Source organism: Notamacropus eugenii, chromosome 1 (genome assembly GCF_028372415.1).
Source record: "Notamacropus eugenii isolate mMacEug1 chromosome 1, mMacEug1.pri_v2, whole genome shotgun sequence".
Lineage (NCBI taxonomy): Eukaryota > Metazoa > Chordata > Mammalia > Diprotodontia > Macropodidae > Notamacropus > Notamacropus eugenii.
In genome coordinates this window covers 291,073,238-291,090,742 of record NC_092872.1, presented here as the reverse complement: position 1 = coordinate 291,090,742, position 17,505 = coordinate 291,073,238, and the positions used below count along the sequence as shown (strand labels likewise).

At 53.3% G+C, this 17,505-nt stretch overlaps 1 protein-coding gene across 5 annotated transcripts in view; it reads right to left on the bottom strand.

Annotated features, from left to right (window-relative positions):
* Positions 1-17,505, bottom strand: part of INPP5A (inositol polyphosphate-5-phosphatase A) — a 227,238-nt gene that overhangs the window by 65,320 nt on the left and 144,413 nt on the right. For all 5 annotated transcript variants that reach the window (XM_072629126.1, XM_072629123.1, XM_072629124.1 and 2 more), the window contains 4 exons: positions 12,544-12,607; positions 10,510-10,613; positions 2,941-2,993; positions 1,710-1,829 (listed from right to left, as the gene is read on the bottom strand). In XM_072629126.1, coding sequence (XP_072485227.1) covers positions 1,710-1,829; positions 2,941-2,993; positions 10,510-10,613; positions 12,544-12,607 — 341 coding nt within the window. The remainder of the gene's footprint in view (positions 1-1,709; positions 1,830-2,940; positions 2,994-10,509; positions 10,614-12,543; positions 12,608-17,505) is intronic.

Below are 17,505 nucleotides of genomic sequence, written 5' to 3'. Positions count from 1 at the left end.
CCATTACCTGCACTCAGGATATTCGGAAGGTGACAAAGGACAGAACCATAGACCCACATCTATGCGAAGCAGGCAGAGCAGGAAGAGGGTAGGATACCTGAACCTACGGGCGGGTTAGCCTGAGGTGGCCCTACAGCACTGGTGGGGAGAGCGGCTATTCAAAGTCTGAGTCAACTGGAGGTCAGTCAACCTCACAACTGATCAATTGATGAATCAAACCACAGACATTTATCAAGTGCCCACTGTGTACGGGTGCATACTGGAGGAGAGGAAGGCAAAGCCCCCAGGTGGGACAAGCCCTGCCCTCAAGGAACATCTGCTCTGAAGGACAATCTGTGCCTAAATCACCACACACCAAATGAACACCAGACTGTCTCTGGGGGGGCGGGGAGGACAGGCTATGAGCAGACCTGAGGAAACAAGGCCCTGGGGGGAGGTGGCCAGGCAGGGGTGCAGGGAGGTTATTAAGTAGGGGGTGACATGGCCCCACCTGTGCCTGAAGGGAGGACAGCCCGCAGGCAGATCCCTAACAGCTAGTGGAGCAATCCTGGTGTGGGATGACCGGGGTCTGTGCCAGGATTGGGGCATCAGAGGAAAGGATGGGGAGGCCTACATCCCCTGTATTCTCCATCCACACTGGCTGGAGGAGGTTTCCCAGTTTTCCCCCCACACCCTACCTGCCCCCCATACAGCAAGAATGACCCCCTTATCTTTCCTTTCTAGCCCCAGCTTTGAGCTCCAAGCTGGGCACAAAGGAGAGAACTCCTTGATCCATCTGAATTCCTGAGGGAGGTAGGAAGTTGGGGACAGCATGCCCAGAAACATCCCATAGGACTTCGCAGGGGGAGCCAAGGCACAGACAGAGAGGTCCTGAGGGGGAGAGAAGGGAGTCTCTGTGCAGGGTCTGGCCTCAGAGATGGGCCTTCAGAGAAGGGAAGGGCACAGGCAGGAGCTGTGGAGTAGGTAGGACTAGATCAGGGGGCACATGCTCAGCACCCATAAGCCTCTGCTCCCGATCTGACCATGGGTGACTCCCAAACTCTCCCAGTCCCTCTGAGGTGGGGTCAGGGGCTAGGGGTTCACAACTACCCTCTCACTGGGGGAGAAGCAGAGATAACAGAGGGGAAGGGACTTCCTTTTAAGGACAGCTCAGCTCAGATGGGAGGGGCTATCTGCTCCCTTGGCCCCTCAGAGGCTCTTGGCTGCTCCCTGGGGGTCACAAATGATGGTGCAGGGCACCTCAGGACATGCACTCTGCCCAGGAAGGGAGAACTCACCCCCAGGAAAACTCTGAGTCAAAGAATCTGGGAGAGAGGACAGCAGGGCCTCCAGGGCACAGGGAGGGGCCAGAGGGTGCTGGGGAAGGGATGGCAGAGAGCACATCATCATCACCACTGTGTGAAGCCAGACATCCATGCCCAGAGTGCTCCCCTCTCCCTGCTGTCAGTCCCACGGCTCCAGGAGGACACAGCGACTTTTGTGGAAATCCCCCTGGGAGAGTCTGGATGGGCAGGCACGATGCATGAGATCCGCTGGGGTTGTTGTCGCATTTCCAGGTCTATCAGAGGAGCCCCCCACCAGCCATGATGGACAGGGTGCCCTGATGCCCAGGGGTCAGGGAAGATCCTAGAAGCATAGTCTGATGCCCACCCCTCCCAAACCTGGAGAGGCTGGCAGGGCAAGGAGGGTGTGGGGCCAACAAAACCTACCGGTCAAGCACGTAAGCCAGGGCCTTGTGCCGAATTCCAGAATACACCGATGGGCTGGTCTCCCAAGCAATCAGATTGGAAGCATCATGGAAAAGGTGGATGTTCACCAGGTCAAAGGCACTGTAGAGAGGGAGGGCAGACATGGGTGAGAATGCCCTGGGCAGCTGAGGGCCTGGCCCCGCCCCACCTGATGCCAAGGTCTGGGTACTGGAGCTGATCACAGGCTCCCCCACGGGAATGCGAGAAGAATGGAAAGGGAGCCTATGCAGGGTGCTGAGAGCTAGCCCCAGGGGTTTCTACATTGGCTCCAATGAGAATTCGCATTTCTAGATTCTCTCATCTGCTCCTTGCCACAAGCCTGACCCCCACAGGCTCTTGCTCATATTTTACAGCTGAGGAAACTGAGGCTGAAAGAACTCTGGGGACTTGGCTAGCGTTCTTCCCACCTCCCAGTTGCCTCTCCTGATTGATGGACCCTCAGCAGCGCTCAGAGAGGCCAGAGGGAGACCAAGGGGGGGGACCTCCATGGTTCAACAAGGCCAGCAAGGGTCTGAGTGAGGAGAGGAACAGGTGACCCAGGGGAAGCCATGTGGCCATGATTCCAGGCCCTGGAATTGAAGGGCCTGGTGGGGGAGCTTGGTCATGTGGCTCCTCCCGCCACATGAGGTTCAGGACACAGGCCCTGGCCACTGGACACAATTTCCATCACTTCGTGGGCTGGGGGGATAGTGGCCAGAGCTGCGTGTGACTGAAATACAAGCCTGTAGGCTGGCCTTGGACTAGGCCTGTTCCACCCTGCCCCAACCCACCCTGCTCCTAGTTGGCTGGTGAGAGGGTGTCCACTAGACACAGGTGGGATGTTCTCTGCTCCTCAGCAGGGCCTTTCATAGGACAGAGCAGGAAGGGGGTTGGGGAGGACAGATCAGCTCAGGGATGCCAGGACAGGAAAGAAAAGCCAAATTGGCCAGCATCTAAAGGAATAATAAAGGCCCTTCTGATATGGGGGGTGGCAGGAACCTATTCCTGGGGCTCCAGAGGCCTGAGGGGAAAGGCCTGGCCCTTATGCAGTGTGGACATTCTCGCTGCTCACAAACGGACATCACCCTTCTGGGACAGTCTCCACTGTCCTCACCTAAAGGCACCGGATGGTCCCCAGGGTGCTACTGGTTAAGAAGACCAAAGTGGATGTGGGGCCCATGCCCTGCCACCCCCGGGACCAGCCGTGACGTACCAATCAGAGACGCACCACCTCGTCCGCAGGAAGCCTTTCCTGGACCATTTGCACTGAAAAACAAATACAAAGCAGTCTGTCAGTTCAGAGGACAGCAGAAGAGCCAGACCCCCATGGGCCCGCACAGTCTGCCTTGTCACTCTGTGGGGGCCACAGGGAGGGAGAGAGGAGGAGGGGAAGATGTACACCAGGGGCCCGGGGCCAGGACCCACAGAACTGGACTAGAAGGTGGCTATCGCTTTCTTGAACCAAGTTAGGTCACTGAGGGAGGGATAGAAAGAGAGGGAGGAGAGATGCTGGGAAGGCCTGAGGATTTGGAGGCTGAGGACTTGGATTCAAATCCTGTCTTTAGTGCCTATGAGTCCCACCTCTCTAGGCCCCAGTAGCCAGAGGGACCAGTCTTGATTATTGAGGCATGATGGAATGCCTCTCAGGGGCTCTGCCAGCCAGGGATGGGGCAGAAGCACATTTCCTTCTGAATGGAAGGCATCCTCAGCAGCTCTGCCTGGGCCCCTCTGCCCCAGAGCACCACCAGCTCCCTGTATCTCAGCCATGCTGTGACATAGGGTCATCTTTTTCTAGTTAGATGCGGCTTCCCCTCGGGACGTCAGAGACAGGACACTGCATCACTAGTATTGCCACGCTGCCTTGTACACAGTAGGTGCTTCATAAATGCACTATAATTGGAATGCTCAAAGGGCGTATTTCCCCAAAGGAAACAGGATATGTGAAGAGGGGAGATGGGATGACCCAACTATTTAGAAGCCTTCAGGGGCAGAGAGGGGCAGTGGGCAGGGCCAGGAAGACCCATGTTCCACACTGGCCATGTGGTCTAGGTCACTCAGAAGACAGAGTGTGTTGAGCAGAAGGTGATACCTGGCCTTGGTGAAGGGTGTGCGCTCACCTGGGAGATCCCTGTATAGTCTAGCTCCTCTCTTCAACCTGATCCTTGCCCTATTTACTGGTTGAGCTCTGGTGAGGAAGCCAAGGCATGGGAAGGCCATGTGGTGGAACCCTTTGGGGAAGATCCTAGTGGAGACCAACCCAAAGGGCGCCATCAGGGTCCCTCATCCCATGGCATGAGGGTTGGCTAGGGCGATGGGAGGCCAACCTCAGCTGAATGTTCCCAGCAAAGCAGCTGCAAACCTCATTATCAGCCTTCTGCCCAGGACCTGCATCTGCCAGTGACACCCTGGAGGCCAGCTCCACCCTCTCCTGTTACCCAGCCTGAGCGCTCCTGTGAGCTCACATCAAATCTACACTCATCCAGCTGCAGCTGAAGAAAATGAACTGCCAGGGCACAGGGACTGCAGAGGCTGTCAACTTTTCATTCTGAAATGACTTACAAACCCAAGATCTGTTGACCCATGGGGACAGCCACCGGGGCTGACCTGGGAAGCATGCCGTGTCCCTGGAGAGAGCATGCCGACCTTTAAACCCTCCAGACACAGCAGCTCCGTAAATATTCTGTGGGGGAGCCACGGGCTGATTGATCATGACCTGCACACAGCCCAACTTTATCTCTTCACCCTGGAGACGCACCAGAGAAAATTAAAGAGTGAGCCAGCCGGGGCTGGGTCCCAGGGCTGAGGACCAGAGTGGCCCAGGACTCACTGAAGGAGAAGGGAACATCCTTGGACCCATCTCTCCACGAGTAAAGAAAGTCAGGCAGGCCACTGGACATCTTGCGCGGGCTGCAAGCAACAATGGCGTCCCCAGTGCTCTGGCTGCTTCCCTGCTGGCAAAGGCCCGTCCCCTGGCAAGCGCCTCCATTTTAGGTGGGAGGACAAGGGGCAAAGGGGAGAGAGAGTGGCGCGTCTGGACCTTCGTCAAAGAAGCTTGCAGCCATAGCCACGTCTTGATTTTCACAATCTTTGCCCACAAAGTTAAAGACTGCCCAGGAGAGAGCCCTGGGCCCGCCACTGCCTCCCTGCCTGCCCTCACCTGACCTCTGGCCCTCTGTGAGGCCTGTGGGACAGACCCCAGACACCATCACGCACAGGAGACAATGGCTTCGTATCAGCTCCCCTCAGCATGCCAGGGAGCCAAAGAAGGACAAGAGAGACCAGCCTACAGGGCTCCTCACCCTGCCATGTCTGAGCGGGGGCCTACTCTAGCTGCTCTCGGACCCAACAAAGGACTGAAGGGCAGCCACCAGAACAGGCCAGTGAAGTGTGCTTTTGGGGCCATGGCACCACAAACACAAGATGGTGGAACAGATGAGAAACTCCAGGCCATATTCCCCTTCCCTGACCCTCAGAGTGAGTGCCTTGCTACTGCAGGCAGGCCAGCAGGGTCAGGGAGGTGTCTGTCTCTGAGGCCATCTGTGTTCAGAGTCCACTGCCCTGCAAGGTAGCTCCATGGGACCCTGAGTTACACAGCTGGTCTGGGGCAGAGTTGGGCTGTGACCCCCGGGCTTCCTGACTCCAAAGCTGGCCCTACAAAATGGCAGACAACTGGATGTGAATTCCTGGTGGGACACAGGAAAAATACACAAAAAATCCCACAACTTGAGTTCAGGGACTGGTAATTCTATCAGTGTGGGCTCCACTGCACAAGCACACAGCCTTTCTCTGAGACAGGTTCTGGTCCAAAACATCATCCCCACTCTTGGACCAGCACAGGGATGGGCTTCATCCTCACTTTGTGGCTGGTACAGGGATGGGCATCATCCTCACTCTGGGGCCAGCACTGGGATGGGTGTCTCTCAATGCTGCTGCATGGGCCTTGGACCACAGGTCCCCACAGCCTAATCCAGCTGCTCTGGAAGCCTCCAGACTCATCAGAAGCTATCAGAAGGTCTGAGTCTGTAGCATGCCTTCTGCTCCCAGCAGGGGCCTCTCCCAAGAAGAAGCACGGCTGGACCAAGCAGACGCTACATATATGCCCATGAGTGAGGTGGGCGAGGGTTAACTCCCTCAAATTCCAGTCACCTACTCTGGATTGCCAAGGTCTGACCCAGAAGACTGCCAGACAAGACCTCTTCCCATCCCCCTTCAGTGGCCCAAGCCAGAGAATCTGTAGCACCAACAATCCAGGCTTCTAGGCATTTCACAACTGTCTGGTGAGGGTTCAAGTGGAGGAAATACCAACTAGCCAGCACCCAAGATCAGCTGGCAGGCATGGACTTGAGGAAGGCTGCCACTGGCTCTGGCCACCAAGAGCAGGCTGGCAGGGATGGTGGGACAGGGATGGTCATCTCTGTCCTGGAGCCACGAAGCAGCCAGGGCTTGGATGATGGGATCCAGGATCCTCTGAGCTGCTCACTCACTCCCCCACAGGCTTGCTTACTGCCAGAGACGCCTCACATCTGTGTGCATGGACCCAAGGTGCCCCCATTCCCCTAGTTCCCAAGGAGGAGGAGGCCAGAGGGGAGAAGGGAGGCTGCTTCCACCCAAGTCAGTGACTTCCAAGAAGGAACGCCTGGGTTCAAGCCAGAAGGAGGAGACCACCATCCTGCTAGTGGTTTGACTGTGGGCACCTTCTGCCTGGGCTGCCATCCTCTGGGTCTGTGCAGCACACATAGGTGGGAGGAGATCAAGCAGGGCTGCAGCAGGGGTTTCATGCCAGCCTCTGTGACAGGGTGGCAGCAAATCGTGCTTCAGAAAACAGAGCCTGCAAGAAGGATGCAGCTTCAAACAGCTGCACCCATCTCTGAGGAGTGGACGGTGGGGTACCACCTACAGCTGTGATGATGCTACATAGCCGCAGGCTGGGCACAAGAGCATCATTGCCCCTCAGCAGGCATGCGCCAGGGAGTGAGCAGGATCGCGCTAAGACTGTCTCCTGAGAGAGTTCCCTGAAGCAGAGGACACAAGAGGCCTCCCACCCCCACCCCCAGGCTGCTCTGACCAGAGGACCCACTCCCATGATTGGTTGTCTGACAGACTCCAGCTGTCCCTTGGCTACAGGTTAACAAGGAGGCGTGGGCAAAGATGCCCCAGGTCAGGGCAATACCTTCAGGAAGATGCCGGCTGAGACTGGCCCAGGGGACGGGCATCAGTGCCACCTTCAGGTCCCTAGAGCAGGGCCATGACATCCTTCACCCCCTCCCCCCCAGGCTCTGCTTGGGGCTCTACTTAATAGGATTCTTTAGCTGCAGATGGATGGAAACAGAGGCAGCTTCATCTACTTAAAGACCCCATAAATCACCATTGAGAAAGGAGAGGCTGCCGGGAGGTTATCAGCACTGGCTCCTTCATGAAAGGTTTGCATTAAAGCATTAGTGAAATTAATTCATGTTTCATAAGAGCTGGGTGCGGGCGCCATGATCTATGATAACAACCAATTTCTCACTATGGGCACGAGGAAAAAAATGACCACCCCGATTAGCGACGTGGGTCTGCTCTTTTAAGCCAGCCTCCCATTATCTGGAGTGCTGCTCCCCAAGGCGTCGTCGGGCTCCAGCCTCACCAGGAGCAGCCGTAAATCAGCAGCAGGACATGAGCTCACTTTCTACGCAGTAGCAGTAATTATAGGGAGTGGTGCTGTGCTTCCATCACAGTAATTACTTTTAGATCATCCTTAAGCGGCGGTAATAAAAGAACAAGAAATCAGTCGGAGTCCACTTCTCGCCCCCCAAAATGGGACAACTGTGTGGAAGGCTTGGCAGGGGACCATGGGAAGCAGACCCTTGGGAGTGATGGTGGCACAGGCCTTGATCTCATGCCCTTCTGATGGGCCAGAGACAGGAACATATGCTGTGGTGGCATTGGAGCAAGGCTCCAGGCACCAGGGCAGGGGTTGGAAGTGGGCACACGAGCCACACTGGCAGGATGTGGCCTCAAGAGGACCCACAGCTGAGGTCTTGAGTGTGCCCCCAGCCCAGGACAGAAAAAGCCCCTGCCACTAGGCCAGGTGTGGGATGGAGGCAAAGGCCGGGAGGATCCTGATCACAAGCCATGGACATTCTGAGGATGGAGGAGATCTGACAGCACACTGCAATGGAAGGACATTTGGGAGGGCAGGTGGGGGCTGCCAAAGACGGTGCCTGAACTAAGCCTGGCAAGGAGGGGAGAGGGCTGTCTGAGACAGAAGGGAGGAGAGAGAGAGGCTCCTGAGCTTCTTTGCAAGGACAAACAAGCTCAGATAAACTACTTTCTTGTCGAGATGAGTCAGGCAGTAAGAGAGGTGAGGGTGTCAGTGCCCTGAGGACACTCACAGAGCCAGGGAAGTGCACCAGGCACAGCCATGGAGGAATCCACCTGGGCACATCTGACCCCTGCCCACCAGGCTGAAGGACATCATCATGTCAGGGCCCTTGCAGGGCACCCAGGCGGCTGGCCCGTCCCTGGCTGGGAGTGGTCCACAGTGGGGTGAGGCCCATGCGCAGTCTTCCGGTAGGGAGGGTGATGGCTCCCAGCCTTCCCTTTAACGCTGGATGGACCTGAACAGTCACTCTGCAAGGACATCCAGGCCCATGGCCATGCTACAAAAGCATCAGCATCCAAAGAAAACAGTATGCCACAGGTCTCAGGTCTGTGTCTTCTGGGCGCAGGATGTGTCGCTGTCTGTGGACAGAGGCCCCAAGCTCCCACCATGAAGGGCCGTGGCCTGAGCAGTGGTCCTAGGGCACAGACAGGGGATCCTGACCAAATGACCCCCAGACCCTGGGTCACAGCAGCGCAGGTACTCAGACTGGCCACACTGCAGCCTCAGCATCTCGCCAAGACTTGCAGGGATGGCCTGATGGGGGCAGCAAGATCGAGCACTCCCAGAAGCCCAAGGATGCAGGGCCTCGGTCTCTTAGGAGGACAACACCCCTCTTGCCAGTGACATGTGGTTCTGGCAGAGGCTGAGAAAGGTCCTTCTGCAGGAAAACCTGCCCCTGGAGGTCCTCAGGTGGGGTGTGGTGAGGGGAGGCAGAGGGTTACAGGAAGAGCCTGTGTCTTCCCCCCGGCCCTCAAACCAGGCCAGGAAAGCAGATGGATGGAGGAGCAAACGAGAGAAGAAGTCCATCCCCAGGGTCATGGTGTCCCCTCCTCCCAGTGCTCCTCAATCCTTCAGAGTCCCCTGCACTCTCAGAGAGCCAGCCCTCTGGGATGCGGTGCTTCCATGGTGCCAGGCATGCTCTCAACGGTGGCCAGAGACCCCAGAGATGGCATTTCCACTACACTGGGGCACAGATTAAGATACATGCCAAAGTTCTTCCTCTTTCTCTCTTTGGCCAGTGTAGTCAGCTTTCTTCTCTCCCACAATCCTCTGGGATGAGGTGTGGCTCCTTGTCTTTCCTCAGACCTCTGGGAAAGCTTTTACAAATGGCATCGTTTTCTGGGATGGCACCATCCTTAGTGATCATGTGCATGGGCTGGGCCACCAGCGGCTTCTCGGCTCCCACTTTCCTCAGCTCCCCACACCTGGCAAATAGTGATCATCTGTGCCAGTCGGGCCTTCAATGCCTGTGTCCCCCCAGTCATGTCTGCAATGGTCTTCTATTTCTCCTCTCTTCACCTCCAGTGAACTGGCCCATGGCCCATCTGCACAATGACTGCTATCTTGTGAGCCAGGTGTTTCTTGGGGTGCCAGGGAGCCCCGGTTCAGATTTTGACCCGGATACACCACACTTGGGGGACTCTCTGGGACCAGTCACCCTTCACCTCTGGCTTTCAATTTTCCAACCCATGATGGGGAGCAGGGGAGAGCCAGAGAGTGGTGCTCTGTGGATACTGTGGGCTCAGAAGGGGTCTCATCCAGGGAGGGGAAGGGGATCATCCCTGGTCTCATAGCTGGTTCATGATGGACAGAATTTGAATCCAGGGCCAGTGATATGAAGACAACTCCCAGATCTCTTTATCCAGTCCCAGCTGCTCCAAAGTCCTCCTGTTTCCCATTACCAACTGCCCCTTGGATGTGCTGAACTGGGTGCCCTGTCCACAGCAGAATTCATCACTGCACCATTCTCTATTCCAACCATCCCATGGACCATCCAGGGCACCACCACCTTCTCCACCCACCAGCCAGGCTCTCAGCACCCCTGTCTAGTGTGTCCACTCCTCCTCTGCCCCTTCAGTGCAGACCCTCGCCACTGCAGGCCTGGACTATGGCTCCCTTCTTCAATAAAGCTCAGTGACAGCCTAGGGCCTTCAAACAGAAGCCCCCACGCCTGGCGCTGCTCACTTGCCTATCCACCACCTTCTCTGGGATCCAGCCCCACTGGCCTCCTGGCCAGTTGTCCCCCATTACCTGCCATCTCCCATTGCCACACCTTTGTCTGTTCTCTAGGCCAAGAATTCTCTTTCCTCTCTCTGCCTCCTTGAACCCAGCTTCCCTGGGCAGCAGACTTTCCCTTCACTCTCTGTGCTGGCACCTCCTCTGAGAGGAGCCCCCTGCCAACTCTGTTGTAACCTGACGTGAGCTACTTGAGGGTGGATACTGGGCAGGGGGTACACAGTAGGTGCTTAATTCATGCTGGCTAGGCTAACTGGACCACCAATAAGCAGTTGAAATGGGATCGGTGCTCCTAGTGCAAGGGCAGGCCAGCCATGACCAAAGGTGGCAAGATAATCATTCCTGGTTATAAGTGAGGGGGGACTCTGGGTACAGACCGCATCAGGGAGGGCCTTCACCCACCTCAGGGAAATATTCCTGGGGAAACTTTTCCTTTTCCAGCATTGGCGTGCTCTCCAGCGTGTCCGAGTAGATCTCTTTGCCGGTCACTTTTTTATATTTCTTTGCTAAGAAAAGGAGAAAGAACACACATGAGTGAGAGGCTGTACCTCGGCAACCCAAGATCATGACCATGATGGTGATAGTTAGCACTGACAGTGCGCCTACTGTGTGCCCTGTACTGTGCTAGCCCATTTGATCCTCACAACAGCCCTCAGAGGGAAGGACTGGTATGATCCCCATTCTGCAGAGAGAAAAACTGAGACAAGCAGAGGTTAAATGACTTACGGTTACAGCTATCAAGTGTCTCAAGGAAGGTTTGAACTCAGGTCTTTCTGACTCCAGGCCTACTGTTCTGGGAACTATGGTGCCACCCCACCACCCTCGCTACTCCCAGAAGACAATCAACTCTTTTCCTACAAAGAATCAACTTTAAAACACACACACACACACACACACACACACACACACACAGATACACATACTCACAGATACACATACACACAGATACACATACTCACAGATACACATACACACAGATACACATACATACACACATACACATATACAAACACATACACACACATACACACACAGATATACAAACACATACACACACACACACACACACACACATACTCCCCTTCCCTTACAAACACTCCCTCCTCCTATGAAGGCCCCCCCTCCCTCATTGCTGCTGCTTCCTTCACAAAACATTCAAATGGAGAAGAGAAAATGCTGAGACCATCCCCCATCGCCAGTCACTCCCTTGAGGGGCAACCCTCACATCAGACCCTACAAACCCCTACAAAACCTGGTCTCCCAACAGAACCCAAGCCAGCCAAGCCCCTCCTCCCTGAAGGAGGTTGCTCATCGCCCAACCCGGGACGGGAAGGAATCATCACACTCACACACACACAGTCACACTCATGTACAATCACACCCACAGTCACACTCAAATGCACATATACAGTCACACTTGCATACATAGTCGCAGTCATACACATAGCCACACCTACACAGACATAGTCACACACACACATAGCCACACAGAGTCACAGTCTTACACACACACAGACTCATAGTCACACTTAGTCACACCCACAGTCACACTCCCACACAGACATACTCACACATACAGCCACACTCACACACATAATCACACTCACATACAGCCACATCCATAGTCACACACACAGCCACACACACACATCCACACAGTCATACACTCAAATGCACACAGTCACACTGTGCACAGTGACCACCACACACAATCACACTCACCAACAGTGGTACTCACACACGTACATAGTCATCCACACTCACACATACGCATGCATCTATTATCTCTTTTGGGGTCTATCTCTCCTTTGTCTATGGGCTGTCCAGTACTTTTGGATATCCTCAGTGCGGAGGGTTGGATGGATGGCCAGAGAGACTCTGTGTGTGTACATATCACATAAAGCGTTCATATGTACAATCCAGACACACAACATATACAAACATGTGTGTATACATAGACATAGACACTTTCTATTTTCTGTCTAGTGTCTGTCTTGTGTGAGTGTGACTGGCATCTTCTGTTTATATGAACCTTGGCTATTACATCATTAGGAGCATGGATATTACTTATTTTCCAGGGCAGTTCTTGCTCTCCCTCCCCTTTGCTCCAGCCCCCACACCAGGATGCCCCTTACCCTTCCTCTATACCCCAGATACACAGTGACCTGCACATAGTAGGCACTTACTCATTGTTGGCTGATTGCCTGACTTTGCCATGCCTTTCCCATCCTTCTAAGTTCCCAGGGCCTGCCACTTCACCTTCAAGACCGACAATCCTGGTGTGCTGGGGAGCTCCCATGAGGGTTCTGCTCCCCCACTGGCCATCCATCGTACCCCAATGGCCATGGGAGCACCTGGGCCTCACTGTAGCCCCCCAAAGTAGGCCCCATATGTCATAAGGACCCCTGGCTCTGAGATGGTGAACACTGGACCTACCTTTAAAGTCAAACTGGTAGATATTCTTCAAAGATTCATGAAGGAAATAGAAGCTTCCTAGTGCCTGTGGAGGAAAATAAAAAGAAATGAATTAGGAAGCTGGCAGTGGAACTTGGGGACCCCCTTCAGCTGTGTCTTTAAAACTAACCAGAAATCAACACTCACAGGGCCCTGATGCAGCAAAGCAGTAGCAAAGATGGGAGCCGCAGCCAGCTATCCTTCCCCAAAGGGATCCATCTGGGGCTGCTGCCACACATTCTCACAGGGGTCACAGCTATGCACCACTCAAAGGAAGCTCACTAGTTCCCAGTCTGTAAACTTGCTCCCTCCTAGGCAGCCTAGATACATCCACAGGCTAACCGCACCCAAGCCGCACACTTTGAATGCTGTTGGCCCAATGCCAGGGCCACCTTCCCTGGATGCAGGCCAGGCACTTTGGTAAGACCTTCTCCAATACCCCCTGAGATGGGGGGAGGCTGTCAGAATCAAAAGAGAAGGGGAGGAGGTATCAAGCCAATCCTTAGGATCCCCACAGGCCCCAGACTGACATCATCAGTGTGCTGCTGTCTTGTGACTTATTTTGTGAAACACTTCCCAATCACATGTTAACCTAAGGCCACAAATCTGGATGCTGAAATCTGGAAGAGACCATTTGCAGTGGAAGGATGGAGGCTGAAGAGCATAGAAGGCCCAACCAGTCTGAAAGGAAGGTGAGTGCAAAGAGGCCTAGATATCTCCCCCAAGGAGAGAATGGAGGGAAGGGTCTCATTGGCAGGGTCACTGACCCCACACCAGGGACTGCTCTAGAGACAGATTACGAGGGGCTGGCAGGCACATCCCTCTGACCTGCATGACCATAGATGGGCAGAAAGAGAGACACAAAGTTGGCTGACTGGATGGAGCATCCCCCCAAACATCCTGCCATAAGTGTCTAGCAGAGCTCCCTCCTCCCCCCACCCCTCCACAGAGGTAGCCTTGTGAGCCCCCATCCTCCCCCAGCCGAGGGAGCCTCGTGGGCCCACATCAAGGTCAGTTCTCCCCTTAACAAGCCCGAGACACAGCCCAGGTACTAGCTGGGCCCTGCAGCCTGCACAGGCCTCTTGACTTGAGCTGCTAAGGGTCCAGGGTCCTACAGGGAGCCAGCTGCGTGGCCCTCTGGAGTGACAGACCTCTGCGTGGTCCAGCATGATGGGCCTCCAGGCCCTGCAGCCTGTGGTGCAGGCCCAGAAGGCTGCACAGGGGGAGCCCTGAGGGACACCAAAGTTGGTCCTTGTTGCTTGCCCCCACAACTCTGAGGGTGAGGAGCCAGGGTTCTTCCAGGGAGAGTGAGGTGGAGCCCCACAGGCTGGTCGGAGCCCCTGCATCCTCTGTGAGGGGATGATCGAGCCTGTCTGTCCACTGTAGTGGGTGTAGAGACCCCCAAACCACCCCAGCTGGGCAGATTCTGCCTCAATGACTCTTGCATTATTTATGAAATGCCAGGAAGAGGGAACAGTTGCTGATTTGTCAAAAGCAGAAACATGGGCTCCTGCTCATCTCCTTGGCATAGTAGTTCATCCAGCAGAAAATGCTGGCAGGGAGTTAATTGATGAGGACTTCTCCTTGTGACCCAGGTGTCCTGCCCCAGAAGGGGGTATGCAAGTGGGTGTGTACACCAGCACCCAGAGCTGTAGCTGGAGCTATAATTACCTCTCTTTGGGGGAGGGGTAATTTAGACAGACAACACACACACACACACACACACACACACACACACACACATACACAAACACACACACACACACAGTGGGAAGGCAGGCCTGCAGTTAAATACTGGGTTCAGGGAAGCCAGAGCAGATCTCCCCACCCATCTCCACAGGGCACTTCTCCATCCTGCCAGGGCCCCCCAGCTCTACATACATGCATCCTGCTCTGCCTAGTGAGATTACTTTAAAAACAAAGCTGGAACAATGAAGCCTTCATGGTGACTTTGCCTGGCCCAGGGGTTGACAGGACTGAGCTTTATAGGGAGACTCAAACAGGATCAGAAATATCTTTCAACACCTGCTCTTTCTCAAGTTCGGCTGTGAACTGCAAAAAGCCAGGCCCATCCTGTCTACTACAGACAGACCCCGAAAAGCAGCCAAACATCTCCCTGGGGAAATGTCTCTAGGGGAGCCTCTCAGCAAGAGATCCTGCCTGCATGAGCGGGCATAGGGCACTTCCTGCCCACCATCAAAGAACCAGGGGATTTGAGAAAAGATTCCATTTTTGTTCCCAATCAGTGGGTCAGTTGTCAGCATTTCCTTGTTGAGAGCTCATCTTTCAGAGCACTGGTTCAGTTCTCCTACTTTGCTGACAATGGAGGTGCTCCTGATTTCATAAAACAGATACTATTCCCAAAATGCTGGGTGTAAACAGTTTCTCCCAATCAAACCACATTTAACATGCCCAAAGAATTCTGTTATTTAAAAGTATTCTATGGTGAGTCATAAAATAAAATACAATAAATAACAGTGTGTGTATGGGCCCGAAATGGAAAATCTTAGGTGGCCCAAAAAAAAGATGTATTTTTACCATAACAGTAGGAGATTAGTATTTCTCTCTCAAAGTTGGATAAATCCAATAGAAAGGTAAACAAGAAGAAAAATACAGAGATAAAAAGACTTGGAAAAATTAGATTTTGCAAACCACCAATGACTTTTGAAAGGCATTATTAAACTTCACATATTTCTCAGGATCTAAGAGTACCTTTTGAAACAATGATCATGGGCCAGGGCATAAAGGAACCCCAAAGAAATATGAAAGGCAGAAATAATGATCCCACTCTTACTGAAATCCTTCAATAGAACTGTTGGCCTGGCCTGTGTATCTCTCACCAAGGTTTTCCACTGGAGGGCCCACCCAACAGGCTACTTCTTTCCCTTGTTTTGTCCGAACTTGGAGAGAGTCCTAGAGGAGGCCAATGGTCATCTACCTGTCTTCCCTTGCTCTTGTCACATGACTTCTTGGTGATAGCCTTTACTTCTGATTTTCTCCAGAGGGTTTGGTTGTCTCATACCCACCATGCACCTCTGTGGGATGCTCACAGTTCTTTAGAGGCAGCAGTGTTCATGTCTCACTGTCATGTAGCTACACCAGTAAAATGTAACTTGGCTTTCATAGAAAGTGAGTTCTTAAAAGAACTTTGCCATTTCCAAGAAATCATCTATGTGATCCTTCTCCTATTCAATTCTGGGCTCAGCTCATTCTTTCTGTGTATTGTTTGATCCAGAGAAACAGATGCACCTTGACATCGGGGCAATAGAAATCATTCATCAGTGTGATCTTGGGCTCGTCAGACCTATTTTCTTCTAATACACTCTGTATTGTCTCAAGGCTTGCTGAAATTGGCAGCTAGGTGGTACAGTGGATAGAGCACCAGTGCAGGAGTCAGGAGGACCAGAGTGCAAATCTCACCTCAGACACTTGACACTCACTAGCTGCGTGACCTTGGGCAAGTCACTTAACCCCAACTGCCTCATCCTGGGTCATCTCCAGTCATCCTGATGAATATCTGGTCACTGGATTCAGATGGCTCTGGAGAAGAAGTGAGGCTCCCTCACTCAAAACAAAGTCAAGTGCAAGTCATGTCAGTATTTCTCTGATGGCATGGTCTTCTTCAGCAACGAAGGAAGGATGAACACACACCAAGTGGCACCCTCAGGAGTAATGTTCACCACTCCCAGGTAGTCCCTTCTTAACTCAAACTGCTCTAGTCTCCTCCACACCTTCCTGCTTTAGCCTTGCTAAACTTGCTAAACTTATGACCAGATGGTCACAGTTGTTTCTGTGGTCACATTTTTCATGGAATCCCAAATAACACATGGATAGGTGATGCTTTGCTCTAAAAGTCTATAAAGACAGCATTTTGTTCCAACAAATCAAATGCGTCTTTATCAACAAACAGCAAGGTCATATATTTTCTACATCCTTCAAACTGTGAAATGGCAAACGATATGGTCATTGTTGGATAAATCCTGCTTGTTCCCCCTAATGCCCTCATCAAGGATACTCTCAAATTGTCTATGGATGGCCTTCATAAAGATGTTGTGAATATGGGAGAGAAGGTGTACAGGCCAAGAGCTCTTAGTCACCTTGGGGCTTACGAAAAAGGTCCAGGGTTTTTTCCCTCCTATATCTCTGGCATGGTCTCCTTTCCTGAGGTACCTTACATCTGGGTCCCTCAATGACCTCCCAATCATGTTGCCTCCAACATCTATCCCATCATCCATTTGTTCCAATCTGGCCACTTGCCCCTGCTTTGTCTTCTTCACTCAGCTTTAAGAAATGTTATGGCTTCTAATTATGTAAGGATCCTTGCCAAACCTTTGGTTCTGTTATGTGTTTGCTTGCTTGGTTGGCTGTTGTCCTAGGGGCTCAAAGAGGACCAAAATGGTACCTCTATGTCAGGTTCAAGGTCTGGTGCATCTGATTGTGATGATCAGACCAATCCAAGCCTGGTGGCTCGGCCGTAGGTCAGGCACAAATAATTTGTGTGAACATTTGGAGTGGAGGTGGCTTGTACCTCTCACAGTTCTTTGGAGCACCTGCCATTCTGCTTTGCTTACAGAGTAAGGCCCTTTCTTTCATGCAAGCAGGCCATGCTGGGTGGTTCTGTGCTGTGTCTCTCATGCCTTACAATCTGCGTGTGTGTGTGTGTGTGTGTGTGTGTGTGTGTGTGTGTGTGTACTAAACCCAAGATGCCATTGTTCTAGGTGATTTTTGGTGAGAAAACTCCTCATCCAAAGCACCACCTGCCATGCAACTTCTGGTCTCCACGTTGCCTTGGGAGCCCTAAATGGGGACAGAGCTGATCAGGGCTGCATAACAACCCTGTGTCCAAGGCACCCCTGTCACCCAGCCTCCTTGGCTCAGAGGTGGGGTTTGCCATTCTGTACCCCACATTATCCCACCACTCATAATGCCACCAACTGTCAATAA